The sequence below is a fragment of the Grammomys surdaster genome, unplaced genomic scaffold (genome assembly GCF_004785775.1).
Source record: "Grammomys surdaster isolate TR1022 unplaced genomic scaffold, NIH_TR_1.0 126546, whole genome shotgun sequence".
In the NCBI taxonomy this organism is placed as follows: Eukaryota; Metazoa; Chordata; class Mammalia; order Rodentia; family Muridae; genus Grammomys; species Grammomys surdaster.
Genome location: NW_021621338.1, coordinates 13,081,373 through 13,096,813, shown reverse-complemented (window position 1 = coordinate 13,096,813; position 15,441 = coordinate 13,081,373). Strand labels below are relative to the sequence as shown.

Below are 15,441 nucleotides of genomic sequence, written 5' to 3'. Positions count from 1 at the left end.
CTCTCTCTCTCTCTCTCTCTCTCTCTCTCTCTCTCTCTCTCTCTCTCCAGCTTGGCCTTACCCACCTTCCTTCTTTCTCATATCTAATCTTCCTTCATTTTCTCTTTAGAAAAGAGCACACTTTCAAGAAGTAACAGTCACACAGGACAAAACAAGATGTAGTAAGACAAGGCCAAAGCCCTCATTTCAAGGCTGGACAAGGCAACCCAATAGGAGAAAGAGAGTCCCAGGAGCAAGCAAAAGAGTTGGAGATACACCCCCTCCTGCTGTTTGGAGTCACACAAAACACCAAGCTAAAAGCTATAACGTGTATGCAGAGGATTTGGTGCAGACTCACGTAGGCCCTGTGCTTGCTGTTTCAGTCTCTATGAACCCATATGTGCCCTGCTTAGTTGATTTGGTGAACCATGTTCTCCACAGCAGACATTCTTAACTACTTAGTTATCTCTCCCTTCTTGTAGACATGTTTAGATTTCTTTCATTCTGTATAATTAAGCAAGGGTACATTTATTTATCTTGAAATTCATCAATTTCTTCTAGGTTATCTAATTGGCATATAATTTTAGCTGTCTCTTAGAAAACCCTGCCTTCTGTGATGTAAGTTATAATGTCTCTCTTTTGTTTCAATTTCAGTTACATTTGTTTGAAGGAACTTTCTAGCTAAACTATATTTGCATCTTTTGTGCTGCTGTGAGATGCCTGATGGAAATAGGGAGAACAGACTTATTTTGGTGTAGTGACAGACTGTTCATATCATGGTAGATCAGGAAGCAGAATGCGATAGGAATTGGGTCCAGGTAGCTTTCAAAGACTCAACCTTAGTGACAAATTTTCTCTAGCTAGACCTCATTGCATAAAAATTCCACTGTCTCCCAAAGTAACACTACCAAACATTCAAACTTAAGCCTGTGCGAGACATTTTAGATTCAAATCATGGCAACCCTCTGTTTTTCTTAGACTTATGGCCATCTAACAGTGCAAAGTGTATTCAGTCTAATTTGACATTGCTCAAAAGTCTAGGTGTCTCTACTTAGACACAAATCAATCCCCTTTTGACTCTTTATAAGATAAAAATGTTGTAAACGTCAATATACTATAGCATGAAGTTGATATTACTATTCCAAAAATGAAGAAGAAAAGAGTACCAAGGGAGGAAAGCCAAACACAGAACACTGTTCAGCAGGACAAACACTGAGTCCTGGCCCCACATGCATCATCAAAGACATGTATTTGTATGATGTGAGCTTCAGCAAACTCAAATAGACCCACCCTTATGTCCTAGCCATTTGAAACACATATGTGCCCTCTTGGTCTGGGTCTAGTTAGTGCCTAGTTTTCTTGGGATCTCCATTTCAAGTGAAGCATTATTCTCATAGTTTGAAGGTTTTCTGATAGGTTACCTTCTGTCAGATTTTGCTGGTTTCATAGGTATTTCTCATATTCTTGATGGAATATTTTATGATTCTATAATCCCTACATTCTGAATATTTATAAACATAGAATCATAGTTTTAGATGTAGCCTGGCCTGTTTGGACCACAACTGCAGTGGCCTTTGAGTTCCTAGACAGCTTAGCCTGGGAAACACTTCCTAGAGGACCCCTAAATAAGCACAGCACTCTGGAGCCTGTGGTGGGTGGCATTTTGCCAACAATTGTTATTGCCCTACTGTGTAAATAACTTAGCTTCATTTGAACAGTTCTAATCTCTTTTCTTAACTGTTATGGGCTCTTGGTCTTGCCAATACTCTTTTTTTCTGGCCAAATCACATTCTTTTTCCCCTCTGGTCTGCAAGGCTGGCTAATATTAATTTGCTAGCAACAACCATGCTACATCTCAAATGTTTTTGCCTTTTTGAAAAGTACTCTGCTTAAATGATTAGTCCATTAAATTCAGCCTCCTTCAGATTTCCAGGACACTGCAAAATATGCAGAAATTCTTTGCCAGTTGTAACAGGAATAGTTACAATTCCCAATAGAGTCCTTGTTTGCCCCTGAGACCATGGTTTCAGGCTTCATTGTCTACTTTTCTGTTATCATTCTGATCTTTTTGAACTTCTACTAGAAGTACCCATTACACTCTGCTTATAGAATTTGAGGATTTCTCTAGTTCACATATCAAGACTTTTACAATTTGCTCCTATAAATCAGTTTTAAAAAGACTAAGCCAAGTTCAGGTTTAGACACAGCAGTAACTCTGCTTCTTTGGTACCAGTTTCAGAGTGAATGCTGTGACCAAAATACCTGACAGAAACAGCTTCAAGGAAGAGATTGGTTTTGATTCATGGCTTTAAAAAATTTCAGTCTCTTATAGCAGGGAGACTTACAGAGTATATGGCAGAGTCATTCTCATATCAGGGCTAAGGTTAGTGCCAATGGTAAGTGTAGCCTTCAGTGGCCAGCTTCTACTGACATATTTATGCAGGCTTGTACCCACTTCCTCAAGGTTCTATACTCCTCGAGGTTCTACATCCTCCTAAAATACCAGTAGCTTGAGAACAGTCATTTGAAACATGAGCCTGTGTGAGCTTTGCATATTTAAACCATAAAAACATTTGTGTATTTTGTTGATCTTAAAAAAAATCAAAAACCACAACTCTTGCTTTCATTGACTTTAAGAACTTGAAAAAAAAATCTTTTGAGATGTCAAAATGACATGACTTATTGTACATATGTTACACTTGGGTACAACTGAGAACAAACCTAGTTTAGATTGCCTCAGGTCCAGGCAGAAAGAACAGGGACTATATTTGGTTACAAATGAGGCAGGTCTCTTGGAAGTGGTCTTGATGATTAGATGGCAATGAAGTCCTAGATAAAGTGTTATTAGTCGCATACAGTCTAACTACTTGTACGAGCACTTCAATCACTGGCATTCCTCATTTCTGCTCCTGTAGCCATCACGGGTACACTGTAAATGACTAGTTACTTGGCCTTTGGCTGATCTTTCTTCTCTGGAGCTTTAGACAGTGTATTCATTGTATATAGTGTATATTTATCTGATGACATTTCTTAGTAAGCATTCTCATTTTCCACTTCATTCTCATGCCAAAGGAACTTCCTTAAGGGATGCGACAGTAAGGCTGAGGGACTTGAATCTTATTTTCTCCTGTCTGTTAATTTTAGATTTAGTTTTATGCATAGTTTCTTAATGTATGCTATTGGTTCATCATCTTCATTTTAAAAATTTAAATGTGGTACCACTTTGTTTTGGTCTTTCAAGTTTTGGTGACTTTTTTTTTTTGCTTTTGTTTACCCCATATATTTTCTAAATTATTTTTGTGATTTCTTCTTTGATTCTTAAATAGTTTACAAGTATACTGTTTAGTTTCCACTATTTGTAGACTTTCTGTTTCCCTTTTATTTCTAGTTTCATTCTATTATAGACAGAGAGGATGCATGTCTTCAGTCTTCTTCAATTTGTTGAGACTTATTTTATAGGCTAACATCTAGTTTATGTCAGAGATTGCTTCATGTGCACTTGGGAAGAATGTGTATTGAGCTGTTCTTGAGTGGGGTCTTCTGTAAATGACTCTTAGGTTTGTCTTATGCTTCAAGTCCTTTGTTTTCACATTGACTCTTGGTCTGGTTGTCCTGTCCATGAACATGCGGTGTAGGAGTTTCTTATTATAACTATATTGCTAGATCTCTCTCTCTCTCTCTCTCTCTCTCTCTCTCTCTCTCTCTCTCGTTCTGTTGATGTTTGCTTTATTTATTTTGTACTCTAGTGTTAGGATATCTATTTACAACAATGATATTTCCTTGGTAACTTCTCTTTGTCTTTTGTCTTTAAACAGTTTTTGCTTAAACTTAGTGTATTTGTGTATTGTAACTATGGTACCCTACTTTCTTTGTATCATGCTTGCATGAAGTATGCTTCCCCACCATCTCTCCTGAAACACATGTTTTTAGACCTAAAGTGTGTCTCTGTGGGCACTATGTAGTTGGATTAAAAAAAATCAAATTAGCTAATATATGTTTTAACAGACATTATACCCATCAATATTTAAGGCAGTCATTGATATGAAAGGACTTACTGTTGTTTTAATTTTTCTTCATAGCTTGTAGCTCTTCTATTTTTTCTCCCTTACTGTCTTCTTTTGTTCCCTTCATTCCCTTCCCAACTTACATTCTGTCAATATTTTCTTTATGGTTATCACAGTAATTACATAGATTAGCTTAATGAATTAGCATCAATTCTTAATTAATTTTAACTTGACTAATTACTTGTAAAAAGCTGTATACATACTTTTACCTCTCACAGCTTATTAGAGAGTTTTATTAAGTTATCAGCAATTACTTAAAAAACAGACTAGAGCAAAAATAAGATGTATATAAAGTACTTAGAATTAAAATTTGGCAAGAAACTGTAGCACAAATTATGTTTTCTTCTTAGTGTTACGTATTATTTCACAATAGGTTTATAACAACCTTTATAGTTTTACTTTTAAACATTTGTACCATACTTATATATATTTATAATATTTATTACATTTATATATACTTATATATGTTTACAGTGTTTCCATTGTAAACATTGGAAGTTCTGTATTTAGCTTTCCAAGGAAGGCTTATCTTTTCATATAGCTTTTGCTTCAGCTGAATGGATTGTCATCAGTAACTCTGTTTGGCTTTTGCTTACTTTTACAACTTAAAGATTAAAACGTTATTCTTAACCTTGAAAATGTTTGTAGGTCACTTTTGCCAGATGTTTTGTTTACTAGGTCTTATTGGATCATCCTACTTCTGTTTTAGTCTGAATCTGCTGGTAAACTACTAGAACTCTCTAGTATATGAGAATTGTTTTCTTGTATTGCTGTCAGGATTCTCTCCCTTGTGACATTTTTCTCCTATGATGTTGGGAATTGAACTCATTGCCTCCTGGATGAGCCTATGGCCTATCCATGACTTTGACAGTTTGATTATACGTCTTAGATGTTCCTTAGGTTTGTGCTCGATTGACTGTGAGCTTCTTAAATTTGTACATTTCTCTCCTCATATATGGAAAGTTCTTCTCATTTTTATCTTCTCCTTTGAGACATTTTATAACATATTCTGTTTGACTGATGATAGCCCACAAGTGAGTCAACTTCTTTTAATTTTTTAATTCTTTCTTTTTTGGTTCCTTTGTCTTTGAAATTTCTTTTTATATATATATATTTTCTGTTTTTTACTGATTTTCTGGTTTAGTTGTATATCTGTACAGTTCCTTGAGCTCCCTCTTATTTTCATTTCTCCCTTTCCTTTATCTTTTCTTTACCATTATTTTTTCCTTTTCTCTTTTTCTCCTGTCTTCTCCTGTTCCCTCTCATCCTGTTCCCTCCTCTCCTTTCCCTCCACTCTTCTCCCCTCCCCTCAAGACAGGATCTCTAGCCTAGTCTGAACTTTATTTATAGCAGTCCTCCTGCCTTAACTTCTCAAGTGTTTGGATTACAGATGGGAGCACCCATTTTTTAAGGGGAAGTCCATGGAGATTTAAATTTATCCCTTGGAATGTTTTTGGGCTTCTCCTTTTCTTTGTGTTGCTTTCTCTCAGGGTTAGCTTTTCTTAGCAGTCTGGTTCTAGTCTGGGTCGTTTCTCCAGCTAGTTAGTCCATTTAGAGAGTGAGGAGACATTTCAAACCATTTCTAGGGGTATAACCTCACTGAAGAGCTTCATCCATATCTTTATTTAGGGAACAGTCTGGGCAACTCCTCTGCCCTACTGTGTCCTCTCACACACTGTAATAAGCCATGGTGCTAGAGCTCCACCTAATGTCTATCCCTAGAACTACAGACTCTGGGTGCTGGACCAAATCATTTTGATATCCTTTGTTCTCAGTTTAGCTACTGATGTCAGTGCTTGCTTAGATTCAAGAAAGACAGCAAACAGTCCCTGTAGTAGCACTTCTACTTTTCCTTTGGAGGGCCACCCAGGGAAAGGAGTTGCATTTCCTCCCAGTTCTGCCTTGCTGAGAAGGGTCCTGGGCTTGGATGAGGTTTTGCGGTTTTCACCCAAGAGACAAGACCTCTTAAGTAGTTTCTGGATTTCTTACAAGGATGGGTGGTTCAGATATTACAGTTTAGTCTGTGTTTCCATGTGGAAGGGGGTTTGGAGTGTCCTAATCTTCAATCTTTTTGACATTATACTATGTGTTCTGATTTTTAAAGTCTCATCTTAGCAAAGATGACAGTTCTTTGAGCTTGATAGGGATATAGTAGATTCTCACCTCTTTTTCTCTTAGAGCCATTTGGGAGTAGGTAGAAGGGGAGGGGAGGTGGTAACCATTTGTTAAGAAGGTGCAGGAATGTGGTTAAATTGTTGAAAATGTCTTGAGGCAGGGCTTTATCCCTGCTGTCCATCTCCAGATGCCAATGCAGTTTAACAAAAACTCCTAAGGCAAATTTTGAAATCTAAATTAGGTAGACACTAACTTCAGGTTGACTTAATCTTGAAAACATTTTTATTTTGATGTTTGTTTTAGAGTAATAAACTTGATGTGAAAGTTCTTTTTCCTATGTGTTTGTTATAGGTTTACAAACTTTATGCTAATAATCACATATACTTTAAGACACCTTTCTAAGTTATTGGCAGAAACATTACCTTCCTTTGGATTGGTAGGTCTCAGATTTTAAAGTAGTTAGAGACTGATTTTGGTGATTATGATCTTTGTGCTAACTGTTCTGAGAACCTGTATAGGTTATTATTTCTGTCTTTGCTGTGATAAAATACCTGAGGAAATAACTTGCAGAGGACAGAGATTAGTGTTGGAGGGTCCAGTTCAGTTGATTACAACAATTTGTTTTATGTTGTGAAACAATGGACTCCCAGAATGGTAGCTGCAGCTGCGTGAGAGTGTTCACAGCTGGGAGAAGTTAGTTAGAGCTAGGACAAGATGGGGCAACTCTGACTGTGGGACCAGGGTACACTGTGAGCTGGTCATATTATGCTGGTGATCGCCTTGTTTTCTCCTTTAGTCTGTTTACTTTACATAAGCTGCTCGCAGTCAGATTAGCTTTTTTCCATTTTTGTTAAACTGTTCTTGAAACATCCTCACAAATACATCCACAAGTTTTGTCTTCTAGGTTATTCTACATCCCATCAAATTGACAATCCCATCACAGTGCCCATTTTAAAAATACTTTATTTCTATAAATGTTTTAATAGCAGAGAACATTATTAGTAATTTGGGAACTGGTACTTTAAAAATATAGTTAATCTTTCTGGCCATTTAGTTTATCATCAAACTCTTGACAGAAATAGAATATGAAAACCTTGTGAAACAATTATTTTCTTTTGTACAAAGCATTTTAAAGCGAATTAGCACTATTAATGGATAACTGTATAAATGAAAGAAATTATGACTATAGTAAAATCAGTAAAATTAGTATTTAAAACATTATTAAATTTCTTTAATATATATAAAACTCATGATCTTGAGAAATTACAGTTAATATTTGAATTGCCTAAGGTTTATCTGTTACAAGTCTCTTTTTGATATTTTTGTTTAGATTACTCAAAAGGCATACATTTTTATTTTGCAGCATATATAATGACATTTTAAAACATGGTGTTATGTTTATGTTAAGAAACTGAAAATAGGCTATCCTAATTTCCTTTATTAATAAGATGCCATCTTAGCACTGGTGCATCTAGAAGAAAATGTGCTGTTGCTGTGAGGAAGAGAGAGAGTCTTTAGACTTAGAAGTTTGATTTGGTTCTCAGCTGTTGTAGGAATGGTTACCATTACTTAGCTCTATATTCTTGGAATGAATCTATAGATGCTTTACTATTGGGTTATTCTGAACTGAAACTGGCATGATCTACTTGAGGACTTTCTAGCCATGATAATCTTGGCCATATTGTGTTTATTAACTACATAGATTATTTTGTGTGACCCTCAAAGCCATTCAGTTTTTATTCTGATTCTGTAACCTGACTGCAACATGAATGTATTCTTTGGGAAATCTTGAGGAACACAAAACATTACCTCGTTATCTTAGAGAGGTGGGGCATGCTCTACTAGTTCTAATTATTATAAGGCTGTCTAAGTGCTAGTTGTAGGTGACAGTGATCTCTAGGATTTGGGCATTACTGAGACTGAAAGATGGATTCCATGTCATGTGTCCATACACATTTTTGTTTGCCCCCTGGTTTAGGATATTTAAATTTGATTTTTTGGTTAATGTAGACTCTTTTTATCAGAACAATGCTGCAAAAAAGGAAGAGTTGGAAACAGCAAACAAAAATGATTCTTCCAAGAAGTTGTCTGTTGAGAGAGTATACCAGAAGAAGACCCAACTGGAGCATATTCTCCTTCGTCCTGATACATACATTGGATCAGTGGAACCACTGACACAGGTAATTACTTGATAAAATGATTGAGATTAGGGGATATGCATGTCTTCTTTTTAAATATTTTAATAAAGTTATAGTTATATAGTTTGCAAGTTTGTGACTTCATGTCTGTCTGTAATCATGATTAAGAAGGAGAGAGGAGCTAAGGATATAGCTCAAAATGCTCAGGGCTCTGGGCCTGAAACTCATACCAAAAGCAAAGCAAAGCAAAGCAAAGCAAAGCAAAGCAAAGCAAAGCAAAGCAAAGCAAAGCAAAGCAAAGCAAAGCAAAACAAACACAACAAAAGAAACTCTGAGAGAGATCTAGGAGAGATGGAAATCTCTCCATTACTTTATGGAAATAAGGACATCAGAATATAGAAGTATATAATAAAATGGTGCCATAAGAATTTGTTAAAAAAAGTTCAACATAGTGTGTGCTGTGGTTTACTTTATTAGTGGTACCTTCTAGAACTGATTTATTTATGTTTACTGTGGCTTTGGCTTACATATATTATCTTGCTTAATTTCACACTTTAGGGAAGTCCAGAGTCAGGCTTTTATTGTTTTACTTTGCTATTTTTTTCTATAGAATAAACATAAATTATGAAGTGAAAGTGGAAAGTAAATAGATGTTTTTCATAATTTTAAACATTATGTAGCTGTTATTTCTAGTGATTCATAGTTCTTGACAGAAAACAGAAATTTCTAGGCCTTAGGAATTTGATTTGGGGTCTCCATATGATGTAAAATGGTTAGAATTAGAACTCCTAACCTCTACTCTATCAAACTGGCAGAGAAACTGAAGTCAGAGCTGTTTTGTTGGACACTGGGGATTGAGCCCAGGGGCTTATACATGGCTCAGCACAAACTGTTACTGAGCCTTATGTTACAGCCTTATGTTAAAGCTAACCTTATGTGTGAATAAAATACAACCAATGCAAACTTGAACAACTTTCAATTTTAGTTAATTAAGTTCATTGTGAGACTACTGAACTTGACTCCAGCTTTACTTTGAATGCCTGTTTTAAATAGAGTCACTGACAATTTGGATTTTTGGGATTTTTTGTTTGGTTGGTTATATTTGATTTTTTGTTTTGTTTTGTTTGTTTGAGACTGGTTTTTATTTTGTAGTTCTGACTAACATTGTCAGTCCAGATTGACCTCAAACTGTGGCAGTTCTCTTTCCTCAGCTTTTTTTGAGTGTTGAGATTATAGATGTGTACCACAATAACTTGTTGATAATGTGGATTTTTGCTATGTAAAAATGAAGTTAGGAGTTTATGTTGTAAAACTATTTTTTGAATCATTCTCTTAACACAGTTAATGTGGGTGTATGATGAAGATGTAGGGATGAACTGCAGAGAGGTTACCTTTGTTCCGGGCTTATACAAGATCTTTGATGAAATTTTGGGTGAGTACTTACTTATAATGTAATGCATGTATTTCTGTCAGTGTATTGGCCATGTACACATGAAGCAAGTCTTACAGTATAATTTTATAAAGCATTTTGCTAGTTTTTATTTTAGTATATATGCAAATATACAAAATATCAATAATTTATGATATATGCAAGTAATATTAACATAAATAATATTAATTAATAATTAATAAATATGTATATAAAATGTATTCTTCAGAAATATTGATATGCAGCTGTAATTTTTTTTATTTCTTTGCTTCCTAGTGTTTTCCTGGTGTTTTTTCATGTGTGAAGTTAGTATATTGCATTCATAATTCCATAGAGATCCTGTACCCATGTGTGCCCTCATCTGGGTTTTATTAGCATCATGGTTATTTGGGAAGCATGTTACACAGGGAGACTTCAAGGCCTTATCTTGGCAGATTGTGCGGATCGGAGGTTGCACGTGTAAATGTAGTTTTCTTACCTACTGATTAGGTGTTTCTGTTGGACAGCTTACTTTAGTAGCCTCTGCTTCCTACCCAATCTAATTACAATTAATACAATTACAGTCAAGTAGCTATGCCAACTGACTCAGGCAATGCTTATACTTTGTAAATGCTTTTAGCCTTGGACTTCCTAGAAATTCTCTGATCACTTCACTAATGTAGTTTGAGGTTTCTTAGACTGATTTTGTAGATTTCTGAGCTTCTTCCTATAAGTCCGTCAGAAAAGTGATGGAGTAAACCCGGTTATCCTTTGCATTTGTGCTGGCCTCTACTATTTTAGGCCTATTAGATGGTCTTTTAATCTGAAAACTCAGAGTCTTTGTAAGATTTTGAGATACTAATTATACAAACAAAAGTATTTTTATGATGTGTTTAAGATTTAGAATTTTGAATCATAAGGGCATTAAAGACTTAAGTTAAAAAAAACAGTTTAAAAAACTAGTTTAATCTGCATATGAAATCATTAGTTTTTTCAAGGAGACTAAGACAAGGTAACTATTTGTCACTAAGATATAAAGTGAACCATACGTTTTAAGTAGATTTAGATGTTTTTGTTCTTTTTTTATATTTGTGTGTATATGTGTGCGCGCACGTTTTTGTGTGTTTGTTGTAACATAATAATTTGGAATTACTGAGTAAAACTTAGTTTAATTTAGCTAACAATATTTTTATAGTTGAAGTTAATAGTGATTGACTGTTAAAACTTGTAGATATTACTACTAAATTGGGTTGTACATAGAATTGTGTCCATAATATGTTGATATGACCCTGTATGCTTTATCACTCACTATGATGTTTTAATCTTGTAGTTAATGCTGCTGACAACAAGCAGAGAGACAAGAACATGACCTGTATTAAGGTTTCTATTGATCCGTAAGTATATTTCAAGTTTAATTTCTTTTATGTTAAGTTGCTTTATTCAGGTAATCCTCATTTTATGACCAAATGTGTATATGTGATATATGTGGTTCTATCACTTTGTTGTCTTCTTGCTGCTTTGGACTTGGTTATTTTCTTTCTCTTCTGTCCGTTGTGTCCATTTTCCTCAAAGAGTACTGGCTTGACCATTTTTTTTTTTCTGATACTGTTGGTTTCATTTAGTTCTTAAGAGAACTTATCTCTTTTATTATTTTTCTTTTTTCAGGGTTTAAAGTATTTGAGATGTTAGTGCTACTCTGGGCTTATTCTGAGATAAATTTATTTTTCTTGTCTAGAATTTGGCTCTTTTCTATTTTATGTGACCTAGTTAAAAAATTGAATACTGCCGAGCATTTTAGAGTGCCTACCACATGTTTGGCTAGTTAGCTTTTTAAGGCAATTTTTAGTATTCAGTTTGAATCTGTGTCTCTGAAAATCTTACTTATATACAAGTGACTGCTTATCTCACTTCTCAAAGCAAGATGGTAGGTGAAATTTTTTATCTAAGCTACTACCTAAATCAAGGGTCTGTTGCTAATTAGTGGCCTCCGTCCAGTACCATTCATGGTAGAAACTAATGGTTTTATGATAGAAAATTTCTAAGATTTAGAATAGGAAATATTTGTATATTTAAAAACCTTTAAAGTTAATTTATGACAGTGATTTGCAACATACAAAATATAAGTTGAGAATGGGATACATTTTAGGCTACTTGTGCCTTTTTTGTGTATATTGTATAGCTCTTAACAGACTATTGGGAAATTAAAATGGTAATCACTGACTATGTTTGCTCTGCCAAAATGTGACAGAGAGAATCATGCCTAATGGCTTCTTTTAAAACTGTGCCTCCTTCTTACTCTTGTTTTGAAGATGGAGAAAGGTTTATTCTAAGAAATGTTGTGGTCATGTCTTGCAGATCTTACAGATGCTAACGTGAGTTATGTCTCTAATAACAGAAGTCCATGTTTTTGTCAAGTTATACCATTATTTTCTAGTTGACACTGACTTACATCTTGTTGTAACCATTCACATTTATTTTACAGTTCAATACTTTCTTTGTAAATTAGCATATTTAATTTTAAGTTTTAAATTTTGCTTATGTATTTGCAGTGAATCTAATATTATAAGCATTTGGAATAATGGGAAAGGCATTCCAGTAGTAGAACACAAAGTAGAGAAAGTTTATGTTCCTGCTTTAATTTTTGGACAGCTTTTAACATCGAGTAATTATGATGATGATGAGAAAAAAGTTACAGGTAAAGTCTGAATGGAATTTTGATTGATAAGTATCACTTTTCTTAACATAGAATTACTAAGTTCCTATTTCTTAAAACATCTCAGGTAAAGTTTCATTGTGAGAAAATTCTCTTTAAAGTTAATACTTTTTAAAAAAATCTATTATCTGTTTGGATTATATAGTTTTAATAGTATCATCTCAAAAGTTGGATGATATGCAGACTTTAGAATAAAATTGCTGGAATTCAAAAAAAAATTCTGGAATTCTAACCTAACTGTCAGTTTGGGTTTTGATTTAGATAATAATCCTATGGTACCTGACTGTTATATACACATGTATTCTTCAGATTTTTATTATTTTATTCTCTGTGTATGGGTATTTTTCCTACATGTATGTTTGTGCACCATGTGTGTGTCTGGTTCCTGCAGAGGCCAGAAGAGCTTGTCAGTTGTCCTGGAACTGGACTTTCAGATGGTTGTGAGCTTCTGTATGGGCGCTGGGAACTGAACCTAAAAGCTCTTAACTGAGCCATCACTGTATCTCTTGCTACAGAGCTTTTGATATTAAAAGACTTTAACTCTTTTCCTTTAGTGGATCAAGAGAGACAAAAGGACTATGTATATAAGAAACTTTGGAAAAATATTTTGCCTCAATAGGTTAATAATTTCTTTTAAGCCCAGAGCTCCAAGAAGTTGATATAAATGAGGTGGCTTTGTTAGAAAATTTAAATTTCATACTCACATAAACTTACTGTGTTATAAGATACTAGGCTTATTTTTCTTAAATCATGAAAGTAATCACAAATACTTTAATGATACTATATTGTATGTTATATAGTATCTATACTGTATTACTAAATTCTAATATTTTTTAATATGAAAATGCTAAACATAGGACTATTCAGTCAGTACTTGAGAAAATGCTACAACAAATTAAATGGTTTTATGTCAGACTTGCTCTATGATAGGTAAGTTAATATACTTCCATTAAAATAACTCTTTAACTAAAATTTTCATATTTAACTTGTTTTACAGGAGGCCGTAATGGTTATGGTGCAAAACTTTGTAATATTTTTAGTACAAAGTTTACAGTAGAAACGGCTTGCAAAGAATACAAACATAGTTTTAAGCAGGTATGAAAAAGACATGTCCTTTTTTTTACTTCTTTAAAAGTATTCTATTGTTTTGCTTAGATAATAGAAGTTCAAGTATAACTTTTTGTGTTTGATTAAAAGTATTAAGCAAGTTGCCAAAGAGAAGGTAGAATGTCTAGATAATTTTATATAGCCTCTTTATCATTCTTTTAAGGCAGGATGCTTTATTTAGCAGATGCAACCACTTAAGCATGCTGGAAAAATTCCTTCCTGAGTCATCAGGTTCATATGTAAGAAATGTTGGCAGGCCTTTGAATTTTACATATACTGAAATAATTTTATCAGATAAACATGTCTGTTTACTTTTATAAAAACCCATGGGCATGTTGAGTGTGAAAGATGCATCACTGTCTTTGTATAAAAGCTGTGCAGTTTATTTTCATTTCCAGCCTCATGTAATTTTAAAATTTATATTTTTTGACTTTAATATTAATTAGTTTCAAGGTGTTTTGTTGTGAGGCTGGAAAATAAAAATGTTGTGGTAAATGAATGTTTTTTGGGCGCTGATTCTTTGTGTTACGAAAGTTAGAAGCATTAAAGAAATACTTGTGTATATTTTCTTTTAAAGACATGGATGAATAATATGATGAAGACTTCTGAAGCCAAAATTAAACATTTTGATGGTGAAGATTATACATGCATAACATTCCAGCCAGATCTATCCAAGTTTAAGATGGAGAAACTTGACAAGGACATTGTGGCCCTCATGACCAGAAGAGCATATGATTTAGCTGGTTCGTGTAAAGGGGTCAAGGTCATGTTTAATGGGAAGAAGTTGCCTGTAAGTATTTTGGGAAAATAATTTAATAGTGTTGTTATTTTGTAGACTGCAGATAGTTGCATTTTGCTTTTTAAATCTTGTCTGATCTTATTTAAGTGGTGTGTTTAAAAGATTACTATTTTAACATGATTATTGATTTATCTGACCAGCTATCTTGCTAGCTAATTTCTGTTTTTTGCATATGTTCTTTTCTTCTGTCCTCTGATCATTCAAAAAATTAATCTATTCCATATTATCCTTTGAAAATCTTTTTAGTAATTTCCATAGGGTTGTAATGACATTTCATTTAATATTTCACATATAACTAAGGGAATTCATAAGTCTGTGGCTCCAGGTCCCCTCTTCCACTCCTTGTATAATGTATATGTACGTACATGTGCCATGCTATGAATTTGAAGGTCAGAGGATATTTCAGCTGTTGGTCCTCACCTTCCAGGTTGTTTGAGACAGGTTCCTTTGTTGTCCTCACTGCTGCACCTTGCAGCATGTACCAGGCATGCTGGCTGTCAGTTTCTGGCGGCTCTCCTGCCTCTACCCTAGTTTTGCTGTAGGAGCATTGGGATTGAAGATGTGTGCTGCTACGCCTGGCCTTATATTGGTTCTGGGGAATTTGACTCAGGACCTCCTGCTTTTACTCCAAATGCTTTACTCACTGAATTGTCTCCCAAGCCCAAGACATTTTGCCTTATTTATATAGGTTGTAGTCATCATATGGAGAAGAAAAGGAGGCAGAAGAAATAGTACAGTTTTCAGTTTCTGATATGTATACTGACATATGTGCTTGTAGATATATGTGTTTATTGTTTGTTTGTTGCTGTCTTGTTTTGGTGATATAGCCATGCTGTCCAAACTGACTTGTTTTCGTGGTATAGCTATGTTGTCCTGGCTGACCTGTGACTCCTAGGCTCAAGCAACCCTCCTGTCTCAGCGTCCTGAGAACTTATAATTAATTACAGACAGGTGCCATTTGTCTCAGTTTTAAGTTTTGATTTAATTTTACATTTCTGCTTGAAGTTTTTCATTAACTTGTCTTGTGCAACACCTGGTAATTTATTTCCTGTTATTCTATGAGAAAGTCCTGATTTTTTTCATGTCATTCAAAGGATATTTTCAATAGAATTGTGGGT

The 15,441-nt window shown here is 34.5% G+C and overlaps 1 protein-coding gene across 1 annotated transcript in view; it reads left to right on the top strand.

The window, feature by feature from the left end:
- Positions 1–15,441, top strand: part of Top2b (DNA topoisomerase II beta) — a 59,920-nt gene that overhangs the window by 7,887 nt on the left and 36,592 nt on the right. The window contains exons 2-7 of the mRNA XM_028760671.1: positions 8,183–8,338; positions 9,638–9,728; positions 11,035–11,098; positions 12,254–12,399; positions 13,415–13,512; positions 14,102–14,314. Coding sequence (XP_028616504.1) covers positions 8,183–8,338; positions 9,638–9,728; positions 11,035–11,098; positions 12,254–12,399; positions 13,415–13,512; positions 14,102–14,314 — 768 coding nt within the window. The remainder of the gene's footprint in view (positions 1–8,182; positions 8,339–9,637; positions 9,729–11,034; positions 11,099–12,253; positions 12,400–13,414; positions 13,513–14,101; positions 14,315–15,441) is intronic.